This window comes from Pseudorasbora parva, chromosome 17 (genome assembly GCF_024679245.1).
Source record: "Pseudorasbora parva isolate DD20220531a chromosome 17, ASM2467924v1, whole genome shotgun sequence".
Classification (NCBI taxonomy): Eukaryota; Metazoa; Chordata; class Actinopteri; order Cypriniformes; family Gobionidae; genus Pseudorasbora; species Pseudorasbora parva.
Window position 1 is genome coordinate 27899353 of NC_090188.1, and position 20229 is coordinate 27919581.

At 38.5% G+C, this 20229-nt stretch overlaps 1 protein-coding gene across 1 annotated transcript in view; it reads right to left on the reverse strand.

The window, feature by feature from the left end:
• The window catches only part of sos2 (son of sevenless homolog 2 (Drosophila)), a 49932-nt gene extending 31184 nt beyond the window's left edge, over positions 1-18748 (reverse strand). The window contains exon 1 of the mRNA XM_067422080.1: positions 17906-18748. Within this exon, the coding sequence (XP_067278181.1) occupies positions 17906-17974 (69 nt within the window). The 5' untranslated portion in view covers positions 17975-18748. The remainder of the gene's footprint in view (positions 1-17905) is intronic.
• Between the last annotated feature and the right edge of the window lie 1481 nt (positions 18749-20229).

Below are 20229 nucleotides of genomic sequence, written 5' to 3' on the forward strand. Positions count from 1 at the left end.
TTACTGTTTTTTTTTACAAGTCATTTTACTGTATAGTTTTGGAGAAAAGTACAGTCAAACTCAGCAAAAAATCAAAGTGAATTCAAACACTGTCCAATTTTCAAAATATCATAAAAAAACTTTCCTTCATAGGTTTGCTCCTTCTGTCAATGGATATTTGTTCAGAGTGACCCTGACTATTACTGTATTTATTTACAAGTAACTTTACTGTATAGTTTTGGAGAAATGTACAGTCAAACTCGCCCCAACAGTCATTTAAGCACTTACAGTCCAATATTCAAAAAATCATAAAAATATTTCCTTCATAGGTTTGCTCATTCTGTCAGTTGATATTTGTTCAGAGTGACCCTGACTATTACTGTATTTATTTACAAGTCATTTTACTGTATAGTTTTTGAGAAAAGTACAGCCAAACTCGCCCCAACAGTCATTTAAGCACTTAGAGTCCAATATTCAAAAAATCATAAAAATCTTTCCTTCATAGGTTTGCTCATTCTGTCACTTGATATTTGTTGAGAGTGACCCTGACTATTACTGTATTTATTTACAAGTCATTTTACTGTATAGTTTTGGAGAAAAGTACAGTCAAACTCGCCCCAAAAATCATTTAAGCATTTACAATCCAATTTTCACAAAAATCATAAAAATCTTTCCTTCATAGGTTTGCTCATTCTGTCAATGGATATTTGTTCAGAGTGACCCTGACTATTACTGTATTTATTTACAAGTCATTTTACTGTATAGTTTTGGAGAAAAGTACAGTCAAACTCGCCCCAACAGTCATTTAAGCACTTACAGTCCAATATTCAAAAAATCATAAAAATCTTTCCTTCATAGGTTTGCTCATTCTGTCAATTGATATTTGTTCAGAGTGACCCTGACTATTACTGTATTTATTTACAAGTAACTTTACTGTATAGTTTTGGAGAAATGTACAGTCAAACTCGCCCCAACAGTCATTTAAGCACTTACAGTCCAATTTTCAAAAATTCATAAAAATCTTTCCTTCATAGCTTTGCTCATTCTGTCAATGGATATTTTTTCAGAGTGACCCTGACTATTACTGTATTTATTTACAAGTCATTTTACTGTATAGTTTTGGAGAAAAGTACAGTCAAACTCAGCAAAAAATCAAAGTGAATTCAAACACTGTCCAATTTTCAAAATATCATAAAAAAACTTTCCTTCATAGGTTTGCTCCTTCTGTCAATGGATATTTGTTCAGAGTGACCCTGACTATTACTGTATTTATTTACAAGTAACTTTACTGTATAGTTTTGGAGAAATGTACAGTCAAACTCGCCCCAACAGTCATTTAAGCACTTACAGTCCAATTTTCAAAAAATCATAAAAATATTTCCTTCATAGGTTTGCTCATTCTGTCAATGGATATTTGTTCAATGTGACCCTGACTATTACTGTTTTTTTTACAAGTCATTTTACTGTATAGTTTTTGAGAAAAGTACAGCCAAACTCGCCCCAACAGTCATTTAAGCACTTAGAGTCCAATATTCAAAAAATCATAAAAATCTTTCCTTCATAGGTTTGCTCATTCTGTCACTTGATATTTGTTGAGAGTGACCCTGACTATTACTGTATTTATTTACAAGTCATTTTACTGTATAGTTTTGGAGAAAAGTACAGTCAAACTCGCCCCAAAAATCATTTAAGCATTTACAATCCAATTTTCACAAAAATCATAAAAATCTTTCCTTCATAGGTTTGCTCATTCTGTCAATGGATATTTGTTCAGAGTGACCCTGACTATTACTGTATTTATTTACAAGTCATTTTACTGTATAGTTTTGGAGAAAAGTACAGTCAAACTCGCCCCAACAGTCATTTAAGCACTTACATTCCAATTTTCAAAAAATCATAAAAATATTTCCTTCATAGGTTTGCTCATTCTGTCAATGGATATTTGTTCAGAGTGACCCTGACTATTACTGTATTTATTTACAAGTCATTTTACTGTATAGTTTTTGAGAAATGTACAGTCAAACTCGCCCCAACAGTCATTTAAGCACTTACAGTCCAATTTTCAAAAAATCATAAAAATATTTCCTTCATAGGTTTGCTCATTCTGTCAATGGATATTTGTTCAATGTGACCCTGACTATTACTGTTTTTTTTTTACAAGTCATTTTACTGTATAGTTTTGGAGAAAAGTACAGTCAAACTCAGCAAAAAATCAAAGTGAATTCAAACACTGTCCAATTTTCAAAATATCATAAAAAAACTTTCCTTCATAGGTTTGCTCCTTCTGTCAATGGATATTTGTTCAGAGTGACCCTGACTATTACTGTATTTATTTACAAGTAACTTTACTGTATAGTTTTGGAGAAATGTACAGTCAAACTCGCCCCAACAGTCATTTAAGCACTTACAGTCCAATATTCAAAAAATCATAAAAATATTTCCTTCATAGGTTTGCTCATTCTGTCAGTTGATATTTGTTCAGAGTGACCCTGACTATTACTGTATTTATTTACAAGTCATTTTACTGTATAGTTTTTGAGAAAAGTACAGCCAAACTCGCCCCAACAGTCATTTAAGCACTTAGAGTCCAATATTCAAAAAATCATAAAAATCTTTCCTTCATAGGTTTGCTCATTCTGTCACTTGATATTTGTTGAGAGTGACCCTGACTATTACTGTATTTATTTACAAGTCATTTTACTGTATAGTTTTGGAGAAAAGTACAGTCAAACTCGCCCCAAAAATCATTTAAGCATTTACAATCCAATTTTCACAAAAATCATAAAAATCTTTCCTTCATAGGTTTGCTCATTCTGTCAATGGATATTTGTTCAGAGTGACCCTGACTATTACTGTATTTATTTACAAGTCATTTTACTGTATAGTTTTGGAGAAAAGTACAGTCAAACTCGCCCCAACAGTCATTTAAGCACTTACAGTCCAATATTCAAAAAATCATAAAAATCTTTCCTTCATAGGTTTGCTCATTCTGTCAATTGATATTTGTTCAGAGTGACCCTGACTATTACTGTATTTATTTACAAGTAACTTTACTGTATAGTTTTGGAGAAATGTACAGTCAAACTCGCCCCAACAGTCATTTAAGCACTTACAGTCCAATTTTCAAAAATTCATAAAAATCTTTCCTTCATAGCTTTGCTCATTCTGTCAATGGATATTTTTTCAGAGTGACCCTGACTATTACTGTATTTATTTACAAGTCATTTTACTGTATAGTTTTGGAGAAAAGTACAGTCAAACTCAGCAAAAAATCAAAGTGAATTCAAACACTGTCCAATTTTCAAAATATCATAAAAAAACTTTCCTTCATAGGTTTGCTCCTTCTGTCAATGGATATTTGTTCAGAGTGACCCTGACTATTACTGTATTTATTTACAAGTAACTTTACTGTATAGTTTTGGAGAAATGTACAGTCAAACTCGCCCCAACAGTCATTTAAGCACTTACAGTCCAATTTTCAAAAAATCATAAAAATATTTCCTTCATAGGTTTGCTCATTCTGTCAATGGATATTTGTTCAATGTGACCCTGACTATTACTGTTTTTTTTACAAGTCATTTTACTGTATAGTTTTTGAGAAAAGTACAGCCAAACTCGCCCCAACAGTCATTTAAGCACTTAGAGTCCAATATTCAAAAAATCATAAAAATCTTTCCTTCATAGGTTTGCTCATTCTGTCACTTGATATTTGTTGAGAGTGACCCTGACTATTACTGTATTTATTTACAAGTCATTTTACTGTATAGTTTTGGAGAAAAGTACAGTCAAACTCGCCCCAAAAATCATTTAAGCATTTACAATCCAATTTTCACAAAAATCATAAAAATCTTTCCTTCATAGGTTTGCTCATTCTGTCAATGGATATTTGTTCAGAGTGACCCTGACTATTACTGTATTTATTTACAAGTCATTTTACTGTATAGTTTTGGAGAAAAGTACAGTCAAACTCGCCCCAACAGTCATTTAAGCACTTACAGTCCAATATTCAAAAAATCATAAAAATCTTTCCTTCATAGGTTTGCTCATTCTGTCAATTGATATTTGTTCAGAGTGACCCTGACTATTACTGTATTTATTTACAAGTAACTTTACTGTATAGTTTTGGAGAAATGTACAGTCAAACTCGCCCCAACAGTCATTTAAGCACTTACAGTCCAATTTTCAAAAAATCATAAAAATATTTCCTTCATAGGTTTGCTCATTCTGTCAATGGATATTTGTTCAATGTGACCCTGACTATTACTGTTTTTTTTTTACAAGTCATTTTACTGTATAGTTTTGGAGAAAAGTACAGTCAAACTCAGCAAAAAATCAAAGTGAATTCAAACACTGTCCAATTTTCAAAATATCATAAAAAAACTTTCCTTCATAGGTTTGCTCCTTCTGTCAATGGATATTTGTTCAGAGTGACCCTGACTATTACTGTATTTATTTACAAGTAACTTTACTGTATAGTTTTGGAGAAATGTACAGTCAAACTCGCCCCAACAGTCATTTAAGCACTTACAGTCCAATATTCAAAAAATCATAAAAATATTTCCTTCATAGGTTTGCTCATTCTGTCAGTTGATATTTGTTCAGAGTGACCCTGACTATTACTGTATTTATTTACAAGTCATTTTACTGTATAGTTTTTGAGAAAAGTACAGCCAAACTCGCCCCAACAGTCATTTAAGCACTTAGAGTCCAATATTCAAAAAATCATAAAAATCTTTCCTTCATAGGTTTGCTCATTCTGTCACTTGATATTTGTTGAGAGTGACCCTGACTATTACTGTATTTATTTACAAGTCATTTTACTGTATAGTTTTGGAGAAATGTACAGTCAAACTCGCCCCAACAGTCATTTAAGCACTTACAGTCCAATTTTCAAAAATTCATAAAAATCTTTCCTTCATAGCTTTGCTCATTCTGTCAATGGATATTTGTTCAGAGTGACCCTGACTATTACTGTATTTATTTACAAGTCATTTTACTGTATAGTTTTGGAGAAAAGTACAGTCAAACTCAGCAAAAAACCAAAAGTGAATTCAAACACTGTCCAATTTTCAAAAATTCATAAAAATATTTCCTTCATAGGTTTGCTCATTCTGTCAGTTGATATTTGTTCAGAGTGACCCTGACTATTACTGTATTTATTTACAAGACATTTTACTGTATTGTTTTTGAGAAAAGTACAGTCAAACTCGCCCCAACAGTCATTTAAGCACTTACAGTCCAATTTTCAAAAATTCATAAAAATATTTCCTTCATAGGTTTGCTCATTCTGTCAGTTGATATTTGTTCAGAGTGACCCTGACTATTACTGTATTTATTTACAAGTCATTTTACTGTATAGTTTTGGAGAAAAGTACAGTCAAACTCAGCAAAAGTTGTTCAGTGAAAATAGTGACATTCAGTGACATTGTTCAGTGAAAATAGATCTGTGTAAAAGGGGAAATTGAACTGTTAGTCGTTTGCCTGAGGCCATACTATCTGCCATGGGAGTTTACCCATGTTTTGGTGTTAGCTGCATATGTGCCACCCTCTGCTAAAGCGGATACTGCATGTGATACACTGTTCTCAGCTATTAGTACCCTGCAGACACAGCACCCACAGGCTCTCTTCCTCATCTCTGGGGACTTCAACCATGCACCCCCCTCTGTGTTGCCAACATTTACTCAGTATGTCAGTTGTCCCACTAGAAACAATAAAACATTGGACTTATTTTATGCCAACTCAAAGGAGGCATACTCCTCATCCGCTCTCCCTCCTCTTGGCAGAGCTGACCCCAACATGGTCCATCTACAGCCTGTGTATAAACCTGTAGTGCATAGGCAGCCTGTGGAGCACTGTGTGGTGAGGAGGTGGACTACTGAGAGTGAGGAGGCTCTAAGGGACTGCTTCAACACCACTGTGTGGACTGAGCTCTGTGACCCACATGGAGAGGATATTAATGTGATCACAGACACTATAACGGACTATATTAATTTTTGTTTTGAAAATACTGTGCGCTCCAAAACGGTACGGTGCTTTGGAAATAACAAGCCGTTGATGACCTTTAACATCAAAGCTCTACTAAAGGAGAAGAAGAGAGCTTTTAGGTCAGGGAATAGGGAGGAGCTTAGGGCTGTACAGAAGGAGTTGAGACGGAAGATCAGGGAGGGTAAGGCCAGCTATAAGAGGAAGATGGAGGAGCAGCTGCAGCAGCAGAACATCAGGGGTGTGGGGAGGAGCTTAAAGACCATTTCGGGCTTCAAAGCACACCACTCACAGGCTGTGGGTGACTTGCAGTGGGTTAACGATTTGAACCGTTATTTTAACCGTTTTGACCAGTCACCCCCTCCTCCTCCCCCGCAGCTGTTCCATACCTTGTCACCGGGACAATGCCACACACCCCCAGCCTTTTACAGCTCTGGCCCTACACACCTCAACACCTCCTCACTGTCCCATGGAATCAGCCACCCTCTCAGCGCACACCTAACTTTTACATCGGTCCAGGTGAGAAAAGAGCTGAGAAGAATTAAAGCACGGAAAGCAGCTGGACCAGATGGCATCAGCTCCAGGCTGCTGAAATCCTGTGCAGATGAACTATGTGGGATTATTGGGCATGTCTTCAATCTGAGCCTCAAGTTGAGGGTTGTGCCACAGTTATGGAAGACCTCCTGTGTAGTACCAGTGCCAAAGACACCACACGCTAGGGACTTCAGCAGCTTCAGGCCGGTGGCTCTCACGTCACATCTGATGAAAACATCGGAGAGACTGGTGCTGGCTCACCTCCGTTCAGAAGTGAGCTCAGCAATGGACCCACTGCAGTTTGCCTACCGGCCCGAGATTGGAGTGGAGGACGCTGTTATCTTTCTATTACATCGTGCTCTTAGTCACCTGGAGAAGCCCGGCAACGCTGTGAGAATTCTATTCTTTGACTTCTCCAGCGCATTCAACACCATTCAGCCGGTGTTTTTGAGGGACAAGCTAGTGCAGACTGGTGTGGATTTGCATCTGGCTGAGTGGATCCTGGACTACCTGACAAACCGGATTCAGTTTGTGAGGGCCGGGGGCTGTGTGTCTGATCAGGTGACCTGTAGTGTGGGTGTCCCTCAGGGCACGGTACTTGCACCCTTCCTCTTCACCCTCTACACTGCAGATTTCCGATATAACACTGATGGCTGTGTCCTGCTTAAGTTCTCTGACGACTCTGCGGTCGTTGGCTTGATCAGTGATGACGATGATGCAGAGTATAGAGGACTGACGCAGGACTTTGTGGACTGGTGCCGGCCAAACCACCTCCTTATTAACGCAGGGAAGACTAAGGAGATGGTGGTGGATTTTCGCAGACACCGGTCTGCTTCCTCACCGGTGAACATCCAGGGAATGGACATTGAGAGAGTGGACTCTTATAAGTACCTGGGTGTTCACCTTAACCATAAACTGAATTGGACTCTCAATACAGAGGCATTGTACAGGAAGGGTTTGAGCAGGCTTTACCTCCTGAGGAGACTGAGGTCTTTTGGAGTGCAGGGGGCGCTCCTGAAAACCTTCTATGATTCCGTGGTGTCATCAGCCATCCTGTAGGGTGTGGCCTGCTGGAGTAGCAGTATCACTGAAAGGGAAAGGAGGAAGCTCGACAGGATCATCAGTAAGTCCAGCTCTGTTCTTGGTTGTCCTCTGGACTCAGTGCGGGAGGTAGGTGACAGAAGGGTTCTGGCAAAAATGTCATCCATGCTGAACCATGAGGCACACCCCATGCAGGATACATTGTCAGCTCTGGAGAGTAGTTTCAGTGACAGATTGCTCCATCCTCGGTGTGTGAAGGAAAGATTCCGCAGGTCTTTTCTTCCTGCTTTAGTCAGACTTTACAATGATCATTCCTAACAGAAAACTCCTTTTTACTGTGCAATGTTTTATATTATGTTTTTATGTTTGGCTATATAAGTAATGTGCTATTTGACTGAGCAATAACTTGTAATGTGCAATACCGATGGGCATAATTTAATCTAGTTATTCATAGGTTATTTGATGTTTTTAGTGTTTGTGAGATTATTACTTTACCTACCCCTGCATCCCTGCTGTTGCTAAATGCAATTTCCCCATTGCGGGAATAAAGGCAAATAAAGGCTTACCTTACACCTTAAAAAAATCAAAAAATCAAAAAAAAAATCAAAGTGAATTCAAACACTCCAGTTCCCTTTCGAGGGAACTTCACACTGCGTCCACTAGGGACAGCTTTGGGAACGCTCCCAGCGTGATAGCCTCTGATGCATGTATGTCAACTCAGCCAATGGCAAACGTGAACGTCACGGGCGGGTGACGTCACGACCAGTAAAGGATAAATATACCTCCGATCCGATCAGACCTCAGCTTTTTTGCCTCAGCTAAGCGATCTATGTGAAAACTGTCTGTCTATTTATTGTTGTCTGTCTAAAACACAATATTCGAAACAGTTGAAAAATGGCGACTGCTTCAGTATTCAAACAGTGTATTCCTCCGTGTCCCCGTTTCCTTACGGGTGGAGATACACATGATTTATGTGTGATGTGTTTGGGAGTAGAGCATGCTCTGTCAGCCTTCGAGGGGTCTGACTGCGAGCACTGTGAGAGGCTGCTGCTTCGCACGCTCCGCTCCCGCCTGTCACTCTTCGAGAAGGGTGATCAGGCTCGCGTTCCCTCTGGTTCTGGACCCGCTGCAAGGACATCATGGGGATCGCAGATGGATCTCACGGAGGGGTTTGAGACGGGCGCGAGCGCTCTTTCTCTGCCTTCACCCGCGAGATCTGTCGCTCAATCACTGGTGTCGGGAGCCCGCGCTGCGGCTTCTTCCGCCCAGAGTGAGAGCCCGTCGTTGCAACACTCCAGCTCTGAGGAGGTAGATGTGTTGAGCGTCGGATTAGGGGAAGATGATTCGCCATCTCTTTCCCCAGCACACGAAGAGCTGGTGGAGGTGATTACTTGCGCTGTGGCGAAGTAAATATTGATTAGCCAGCCGAGAAACAAGGCGCTCGTCCAAAAAGCAAGTTAGACGAGCGCTTTTTGTCATCAAATGTGTCACCTTCACCACGGGGCCTTCCTTTCTTTCCTGATTTACACAGTGAGCTGTGTAGATTATGGAATAACCCATATTCATCACGTCTTTTCAGCCCTCAAGTAAAACATATAGTAATATAAGGGGGCTAAAAGAATATGGTTATGGGGGGATGCCCTTAAGTGGATCAGACGCTTGCTAGTTATCTGTCTCCTGCTTTAGCATCGTCCTTGAAGGACCACACGCTCCCCATACCAGTTTTGCTATTGCTGGGGATTTTAACATTCACATAGAAAATATTGAATCCAGTACAACAAAAGAGCTCACGACTGTTCTTAACACTTTTGATTTGACACAGCATGTAAATGGACCCACACACAATCATGGACACACTCTAGATTTACTTATCAGTGAGGGTCTAAACATTTCATCAATTGTTATTAAGGATGTGGCACTGTCTGATCATTTCTGTATTTTCTTTGATATATCAATCTCTCCTGCTATTGAAGCTAGATCTGTCTCTGTCAAAAAGAGATGCTTAAATGAGAACACTAATGTGCTGTTTATGAAGGCTTTATCTCTAACACCAAGCATATCTGCAGACTCTGTTGATTTTCTCCTTGACTCCTTTAACTCAAAAGTAAAGAGTGTAATTGATGATATTGCTCCTCTAAAAGTCAGGAAAAAGAGTACCAAACAAAAATCACCTTGGAGAAACTCAACAGCAATACAAATAATGAAAAGACAATGCAGAAAATCTGAACGCATGTGGCGGAAGACAAAACTTGTAGTCCATTATAACATCTATAAAGACACCCTTCATGCTTTCAATGTTGAACTACGCAAAGCTAGACAGACCTTCTTCTCAAATATTATAAACAGAAACATAAACAACACGCGCATTCTTTTTGCTACTGTCGAGAGACTAACAAACCCCCCGAGTCACACTCCTAGTGGAATGCTCTCAGACAGTAAATGCAGTGAATTTGCTTCCTACTTCTACGAGAAAATCAATAATATCAAAAAGGCGATCAGCACATCCTCTAGTTGCTCTGGGGTCAGACAGATCATACCAAACCCTCGGAAAATTACCATGTCAGATTTCGAAGCTATTGACTGCAAAATTTTAGAAGACACAGTACAGCATCTTAAAACATCAACCTGTGCCCTAGACACACTCCCCACTTCTTTTTTCAAGTGTGTTTAACTGTTTAGAAGCAGATCTCCTAAAAAAGACAAAAGACAAAACCGAAATCACTACATTTGGAAACAAAGATGAAATTCTCAAGGTGAACGCATATATTGAGGCTAAAAGCGTGATAACAAAAATCAAGTCAGGAATCTTGGAGTGATTTTGGAGTCAGACCTGAGTTTCAGTAATCATGTCAAAGCAATAACTAAATCAGCTTACTATCATCTAAAAAATATTGCAAGAATTAGATGTTTTGTCTCCAGGCAAGACTTGGCCCCGCTCAGGCTGCAGGGCATACACATTCTGAACTATATAGACGACTGGCTGATTCTGGCACAGTTGCAGGAGATGGCGGTTCGGCATCAAGATGTCGTCCTCACGCATATTCAAAAGTTGGGGTTGAGGCTGAACGCGAAGAAGAGTGTGCTTTCTCCAGTACAGAGGACAACTTTTCTAGGCGTAGTTTGGGATTCTGTAGCAATGTGGGCAGTGCTTTCACCCACGTGCATCGCTGCGATTCTGTCAGCTGTAAAGAGAGTAAAACTAGGCCAGTCATTCACTGTCAAGCAGTTTCAAAAGTTGCTGGGGTTAATGGCAGTTGCGTCCAACGTGATTCCTTTTGGTCTGCTGTACATGAGGCCCTTACCGTGGTGGCTCAGGACCAGAGGGTTTTCCCCGAGGGGGAACCCTTTTCGTATGATCAAGATCATGGGGTGGTGTCTCCGCGCCTTGGTCATATGGAAGGAAGCCTGGTTCCTGTCCCAGGGTCCGGTGTTGGGGCACAATGTCATCGAGTCACCCTGACGACAGATGCCTCTCTCACGGGCTGGGGACCGGTAATGGAAGTCCACTCAGCCCAGGGTCTGTGGGGGGACCATCATCTTTCGTGGCACATCAACTGCCTGGAGATGATGGCAGTCTTCAATGCGTTGAAGTTCTTCCTCCCGGACCTGAGGGGCCATCATGTGTTGATCCGTACAGACAACACATCGGTGGTTTCCTTTGTAAATTGTCAGGGGGGTCTGCGTTCGCGCCCACTGTGCAAGCTGGCACACCAGATCCTCCTGTGGTCTCTGGGGAAGTTACGCTCCTTGAGAGCAATCTTTTTCCCGGGGGGGCCAGAATATAGGAGCGGACATCCTGTCAAGACAGGGGCTGAGGCCAGGGGAATGGAGACTTCACCCCGAGGTGGTGAAGCTCATTTGGGAAATTTATGGCCAGGCGGAGGTGGATCTGTTTGCGTCTCAGAATACGACGCACTGTCCACTCTGGTTCTCTTCGACACATCCAGCTCCTCTGGGACTGGATGCCATGGTGCAGACGTGGCCAAGGCGGCGTCTGTACGCATTTCCCCCAGTTGTTCTGCTCCAGGGAGTTCTGGAGAAAGTTCGCCGGGAGGGGATAAGTCTACTGCTAGTAGCTCCTTACTGGCCGAGCCGGATTTGGTTCTCGAACCTCGTAAAACTGCTCGATGGCTCACCATGGAAGATTCCCATCAGGAGGAATCTTCCATCTCAGGCGGAGGGCTCAATATTTCACCCCCGCCCAGAAATGTGGAACCTGTGGGTTTGGCCACTGGTCTCTCTACCAAGGTAGTGGAGACCATTCTTAGCTCCAGAGCTCCATCCATGAGGAGACTATATGCCCTGGAGGTTGTTCACTTCTTGGTGTCAAGAACGACAGTTAGATCCAGTCAACTGCCTTGTCCGTTAAGTGCTAGAATTTCTCAAAGTTTGTTTCTCTTCCAGGTTAACCCCTTCTACACTAAATGTGTATATATCAGCTATTTCAGCTTACCATGCCCTTGTGGATGGTATCACTGTGGGGAGGAACCCGTTGGTAACTCGTTTCCTTCGTGGCACTAAGAGGCTGAGGCCTGCAGTGCGCACTAGAGTTCCTACTTGGGATTTGGCTATAGTGTTGGAAGGTTTATCTGCGGCTCCGTTTGAGCCACTTGACATTATCTCAGAAAGGTTTCTGACTCTGAAAACCATCTTCCTTCTTGCCATCTCTTCTGTTAAGAGAGTAGGAGTCCTTCAGACCTTATCAATATCCCCTTCGTGCTTGGAGTTTGCACCAGGGATGGTTAAAGCTTTCCTTTACCCTAGATTAGGGTATGTTCCGAAGGTGTTAACCAATGTTCCACGGCCTATAGTGCTGCAAGCTCTCTGTCCTCCTCCATTTGTTAATTCAGACCAGGAAAGCTTGAACCTTGTATGTCCAGTGTGAGCACTGGATGCTTATGTCCACAGAGCTGCCCTGTGGAGGAAAGCAGATCAATTGTTTGTTTGTTTTGGACCTCATAACAGGGGTCTCCCTGCGTCCAAACATACAATGAGCAAGTGGATAGTAGAGGCTATCTCACTGGCTTATGGGTCTTCTGATCAGCAGTGTCCATTAGCTGTCAGAGCCCACTCTACTAGGAGTATGGCGGCCTCTAAGGCCTTGGTATCAGGGGTTTCCCTCAAAGAAGTCTGCGACGCGGCTGGTTGGTCCTCGCCTCTCGCGTTTGTGAGATACTATGATCTTGACCTGGAGTGTGCTCCAGGTTATTCAGTGCTCCTGTCTTGAATGTGCCACAGTTTCACATGACAGGCAATTGGTATTATGGCGTTTTGGTATTTCGTTCCCTAAGCTGTCCCTAGTGGACGCAGTGTGAAGTTCCCTCGAAAGGGAACGTCTCAGGTTATAACTATAACCATAGTTCCCTTAGAAGGGAACGAAACACTGCGTCCCTTTGCCATACTCCCTGCATCCCTGTGATCCCTTGCTTCGGCAGTTTTGCTGAGGCCTGATCGGATCAGAGGTATATTTATCCTTTCCGTGTCGTGACGTTCACGTTTGCCATTGGCTGAGTTGACATACATGCATCAGACGCTATCACGCTGGGAGCGTTCCCAAAGCTGTCCCTAGTGGACGCAGTGTTTCGTTCCCTTCTCAGGGAACTATGGTTATAGTTATAACCTGAGACGTTTTCAAAAAATCATAAAAAGACATTTTACTCAATTGTTTTTGAGAAAAGTGCAGTTTAATATATCTGAACAATTATCAGATGACAGAATGAGCAAACCTATAAAGGAAATATATTTATGAATTTTTGACAATTTGACATTGTTGGAATTCACTTTTATTTTTTTGCTGAGTGTGACTGTACTTTTCTCCAAAACTATACAGTAAAATGAATTGTAAATAAATACAGTAATAGTCAGGGTCACACTAAACAAATATCAAATGACAGAATGAGCAAACCTATGAAGGAAATATTTTTATGAATTTTTGAATATTGGACTGTAAGTGCTTAAATGACTGTTGGGGCGAGTTTGACTGTACTTTTCTCCAAAACTATACAGTAAAATGACTTGTAAATAAATACAGTAATAGTCAGGGTCCCTTTGAACAAATATCCATTGACAGAATGAGCAAACCTATGAAGGAAAGATTTTTATGATTTTTGTGAAAATTGGACTGTAAGTGCTTAAATGATTTTTGGGGCGAGTTTGACTGTACTTTTCTCCAAAACTATACCGTAAAATCACTTGTAAATAAATACAGTAATAGTCAGGGTCACTCTCAACAAATATCCATTGACAGAATGAGCAAACCTATGAAGGAAAGATTTTTATGATTTTTTGAAAATTGGACTGTAAGTGCTTAAATGACTGTTAGGGGAGTTTGACTGTACTTTTCTCCAAAACTATACAGTAAAATGACTTGTAAATAAATACAGTAATAGTCAGGGTCACTCTGAACAAATATCAACTGACAGAATGAGCAAACCTATGAAGGAAAGATTTTTATGATTTTTTGAAAATTGGACTGTGTGCGCTTAAATGACTGTTGGGGCGAGTTTGACTGTACTTTTATCAAAAACTATACAGTAAAGTTACTTGTAAATAAATATAGTAATAGTCAGGGTCACTCTGAACAAATATCCATTGACAGAATGAGCAAACCTATGAAGGAAATATTTTTATGAATTTTTGAAAATTGGACAGTGTTTGAATTCACTTTTGGTTTTTTGCTGAGTTTGACTGTACTTTTCTCCAAAACTATACAGTAAAATGACTTGTAAATAAATACAGTAATAGTCAGGGTCACTCTGAACAAATATCCATTGACAGAATGAGCAAACCTATGAAGGAAAGATTTTTATGATTTTTTGAATATTGGACTGTAAGTGCTTAAATGACTGTTGGGGCGAGTTTGACTGTACTTTTCTCCAAAACTATACAGTAAAATGACTTGTAAATAAATACAGTAATTGTCAAGTTCACTCTGAACAAATATCAACTGACAGAATGAGCAAACCTATGAAGGAAATATTTTTATGAATTTTTGAATATTGGACTGTAAGTGCTTAAATGACTGTTGGGGCGAGTTTGACTGTACTTTTCTCCAAAACTATACAGTAAAATGACTTGTAAATAAATACAGTAATTGTCAAGTTCACTCTAAACAAATATCAACTGACAGAATGAGCAAACCTATGAAGGAAATATTTTTATGAATTTTTGAAAATTGGACAGTTTGAATTCACTTTTGGGGCGAGTTTGACTGTACTTTTCTCCAAAACTATACAGTAAAATGACTTGCAAATAAATACAGTAATAGTCAGGGTCACTCTGAACAAATATCAACTGACAGAATGAGCAAACCTATGAAGGAAATATTTTTATGAATTTTTGAAAATTGGACAGTGTTTGAATTCACTTTTGGTTTTTTGCTGAGTTTGACTGTACTTTTCTCAAAAACTATACAGTAAAATGACTTGTAAATAAATACAGTAATAGTCAGGGTCACTCTGAACAAATATCCATTGACAGAATGAGCAAACCTATGAAGGAAATATTTTTATGAATTTTTGAAAATTGGACAGTGTTTGAATTCACTTTTGGTTTTTTGCTGAGTTTGACTGTACTTTTCTCCAAAACTATACAGTAAAATGACTTGTAAATAAATACAGTAATAGTCAGGGTCACTCTGAACAAATATCCATTGACAGAATGAGCAAATCTATGAAGGAAAGATTTTTATGATTTTTTGAATATTGGACTGTAAGTGCTTAAATGACTGTTGGGGCGAGTTTGACTGTACTTTTCTCCAAAACTATACAGTAAAATGACTTGTAAATAAATACAGTAATTGTCAAGTTCACTCTGAACAAATATCAACTGACAGAATGAGCAAACCTATGAAGGAAATATTTTTATGAATTTTTGAATATTGGACTGTAAGTGCTTAAATGACTGTTGGGGCGAGTTTGACTGTACTTTTCTCCAAAACAATACAGTAAAATGACTTGTAAATAAATACAGTAATTGTCAAGTTCACTCTAAACAAATATCAACTGACAGAATGAGCAAACCTATGAAGGAAATATTTTTATGAATTTTTGAAAATTGGACAGTTTGAATTCACTTTTGGGGCGAGTTTGACTGTACTTTTCTCCAAAACTATACAGTAAAATGACTTGCAAATAAATACAGTAATAGTCAGGGTCACTCTGAACAAATATCAACTGACAGAATGAGCAAACCTATGAAGGAAATATTTTTATGAATTTTTGAAAATTGGACAGTGTTTGAATTCACTTTTGGTTTTTTGCTGAGTTTGACTGTACTTTTCTCCAAAACTATACAGTAAAATGACTTGTAAATAAATACAGTAATAGTCAGGGTCACTCTGAACAAATATCCATTGACAGAATGAGCAAACCTATGAAGGAAAGATTTTTATGATTTTTTGAATATTGGACTGTAAGTGCTTAAATGACTGTTGGGGCGAGTTTGACTGTACTTTTCTCAAAAATTATACAGTAAAATGACTTGTAAATAAATACAGTAATAGTCAGGGTCACTCTGAACAAATATCAACTGACAGAATGAGCAAACCTATGAAGGAAAGATTTTTATGATTTTTTGAATATTGGACTGTAAGTGCTTAAATGACTGTTGGGGCGAGTTTGGCTGTACTTTTCTCAGAAATTATACAGTAAAATTACTGGTAAATAAATACAGTAATAGTCAGGGTCACTCTGAACAAATATCAACTGACAGAATGAGCAAACCTATGAAGGAAAGATTTTTATGATTTTTTGAATATTGGACTGTAAGTGCTTAAATGACTGTTGGGGCGAGTTTGACTGTACTTTTCTCCAAAACTATACAGTAAAATGACTTGTAAATAAATACAGTAATAGTCAGGGTCACTCTGAACAAATATCAATTGACAGAATGAGCAAACCTATGAAGGAAAGATTTCTATGATTTTTTTGAAAATTGAACAGAGCAAGTACTTGTATAAATTATGTATAAAAAGTAACATTAATGATGTATGATAATTAACATGAATATTAACATTATTAATAGTAATGAATGTATAATAATTAATATATAATACATATAAAACATTAAAATAAAAAACATGAATACAATTAAAATTAATACATTATGACTAATAATTAATGTTCAGCATATACAAACATTAAAAAAGTAACATTAATTTAGATATAAGGATGAATAACATTAATTAATAGTAATAATATATGTATATATATATATATATATATATATATATATATATATATATATATATATATATATATATATATATATATATATATATATATATATATATATATATATATATATATATTTAAACAAGCATTTTTTTTACTTTTTGCTAATAATTTTTTTTTTCTTTTTCTTTTTTCCCAGTTTTTAATTTTGTTTTATTTGTTTTATGTGTAGCACTTTGGGATTGTTTTTAACTATGAAAAGGGCTTTACAAATAAAATATATTATATATATATATATATATATATATATATATATATATATATATATATATATATATATATATATATATATATATATATATATATATATATATATATATATATATATATATATATATATATATATAATACAATTTAAATTAATAAATGTATAATAATTAATGTATAGCGTATACCAACATAAAAAAATGAACATTAATGATGTATTATTTTAACATGAATATTAACAAATTCATTGTAATAATAATAATAATATATAATTATTATTATAATATAGCCTATAAAACATTAAAATCATAGTAATATAATTAATAGTAATACATTATGCATAATAATTCATATATTATACTTAACTATGAATTAAAATAAAAAGTAATAACAATAAAATTAATAAGTTATGTATAGTAATTAATGTATAGTATAAGAAAACATTACAATCAAAAAGTTATAAAAATAAAAATAAATTACGTATAATAATTAATGTATAGCATATGCAAACATTAAAATAAAAATAAGTCATGTTTATTTAAAACATTAAATTGTATTTTCTGTGTCCTAATAAGATGAAAAATGATGGTCTTACTCTTTTTAGGGACAAATGCAAAAGTATAAATGAAACGCCTTTATTACAGAGTCTTTAAAACCATTTTGACCGCTTCCAGCACCCATACCGTAAGAGCACTATTAGACGCGCATACAAAAAAAAAGGGCGGCTGGCTTGACCGTGTATTTTCGAAGCGCGGCTGGCTTGACCGCAGTAAACAAACACTATCTACAGCTGTGCAGATCAACATACGATACGGGGAGAACTCTGGGTTTCAGTTCTGTAGAATTACTTTTTTAGCTTGCTCATTAAGCCAGGGATTCAATATAAACATTGTGAAAAGTGCGAATGAGGGGCCGAACATGGTCAGTACCTTTCGCAGTGCCTGCACGAACAGGCCTCGCCATCTCGCGCTGGTCTCCTCGCTGAAGTCGTGCTGCATGCCTGCGGCCGCCGCGCGCGCTGCTCTGCATCGGCCCCGCGCGCTCCCAGCACCGGGAACAGCCACCCAACTTTAGCCGCTCTTGCGGCGCGCACACACACTCAAAACAAACTCAAACTCTACAACATTTACGGACCAGTAAGGCTTTTAGACACGCGAAACACCTCATTCTGCGGGGAAATTGTTTGTAATTTAAATTAAGTCGTTTCAACGAGTGTGAAAGTGTTCGCGTCTCTGTCCTGTCAGCCGTTGGAGTGTCGCGGGTGTCTCGCGCAGGGCTCGTGCGCTAATTAGCCGCTAACATACACCCGAGATTAGCCGCACATGCTAGTCGGGCAGTTCGCCCAGCTGCTCCTCAAACAGGACAGCCGATGTCATGTCTTTCACACAGGGGGTAATGTTAAAAAAGAGGCGTTGAGCGACGTCAGGCTGGTGTTCGTCTCTTGGTGTTTTGCCTGCGGTTAACAGCAGCACATCTGGCGGCGCGCGACGGCGCTGTGGCCTCGAGACTCCTCATGAAGCGCGCGAGCAGGAGTTCCTCCAGCGCGAGACTGTCATGTTTTGAGAGTCCGTCTGCTGGGCATATTCCAGTCACACAAGCGACGTCCGAATCCGTTATATTCCGACGAAAAGTCGGGTAGTGCTAATGTCTTTGTTTTTGTTGTTGGCAACGTCCCGATTCAACTCTGATGTGGTGCGCTCGTGTCCATGACGGTGTAATCACAGCTGCTCACTGCGCGCGCTTCCCGCATCTGCGCAGCCCGGAGGGAGGGATCGCCCGCTGTGAGCGAGCGAATAAGCGCAGCGACGTAGCACATACATGAGATGTCTTATTTTGGCACAATACACACAAGCTTATATTATAGAAGTACTTTAACAGTGAAACTGTTGTGTTTGCATTTCAGTAAAACAGCACTAAATAATCTTACATATTGTATTTCGTAGAGCATTGCCAGTAAATATTATTTCTGATAGTTATTTTAGTTACTATCAATATTTAAAAAAACAAAAAACAAATTTCCAGCCAACCACTGCCATCGCGTGGTCAATAGCGACACGGTCACCAAAGAAATCATGTAAACATTTTTTTTCTTCAAGACTTTTCAGCAATTCATGCACTAGAAGAGGGGTTTAAAGTGATAGTTCACTTTAAAATGAAAAGTCTCTCATCCTTTACTCACCGTCAAGTTGTTTCAAACCTGTGTGAATTTCTTTCTTCAGCTGAACACAAGGGAAGATATTTTGAAGAATGTCAGTAACCAAACAGTTAACTGGAGCCAGTGGCCCTCATTTATCAAAAGTGCGTACACCAAATTTTCAGCGTACACCTTGCGTACACCCAAACCCACGGTGACTTTGAGATTTATCAATATGGACGTTGGCGTACGGCACGCTCAAATCCTACGCCAGCTCAGGAGGTGGTGTACGCACGTTTGAGATAGTGGGAAAATACGCAGAAAAGCAATTCCTAACACCACAAAACGCACTGACAAGATATGCTATATGACCCACTGTTAAAAACCACAAAAACAACATTCATAGTTTATTTTGTGCAACATGAACGTCAATGTTTACTTTGTGTGACTTTACCAAAGCGTTTGATTTGTAGGAATATGTATTCCTCCAGTCGCGAGCCTGTGCACTTTATCTGATGTTTCAGGCCCGCCTGGCCCGGCAGCTGCGCACGGACTGGGAATAATTCAGACTGACAAAATAATAAAAATGACCTTCTTCTTTTAAATAATAATAAAATCAATAAAAACGACATTCTTCTTCTAAATAACAAGCGTCATTAAGAATAATAATCATTATAATAAAAAGAAGAATCTTACAAATTGTCATGTAATTATTAATGTGAATGAATCTTACTCCACATCACATCATCATCACTATTGTACACCCCAATACATGTGCCGTGATACGAAATTAAATGCTATTTTTTTCAAAACGTGCTGTAGCCTAAAATAATGCAGTGATGGTAATTTATCATCCAAACAGCTTTAAACTGCTGGAGTGCGCTTCTCAACCCCCACACTATTAACAGTACTCGTTATTTGTGTCCATATTTTGTTTTTGTAGGTGCCTTTAATTCCACTCTTTAAACTCCCAAATAAAACAATTTCGGGGTTTTTTCCCACTTCCCTGGTGATCTCGATGGGCGCGCGTCTCAATCATCTCAATAGGATCGTCAGTGATCAGGGAGTCAGCCCATTGACTTAAGCCCTAATCAGTGCCCTGACTAGTGGACTAGTGAG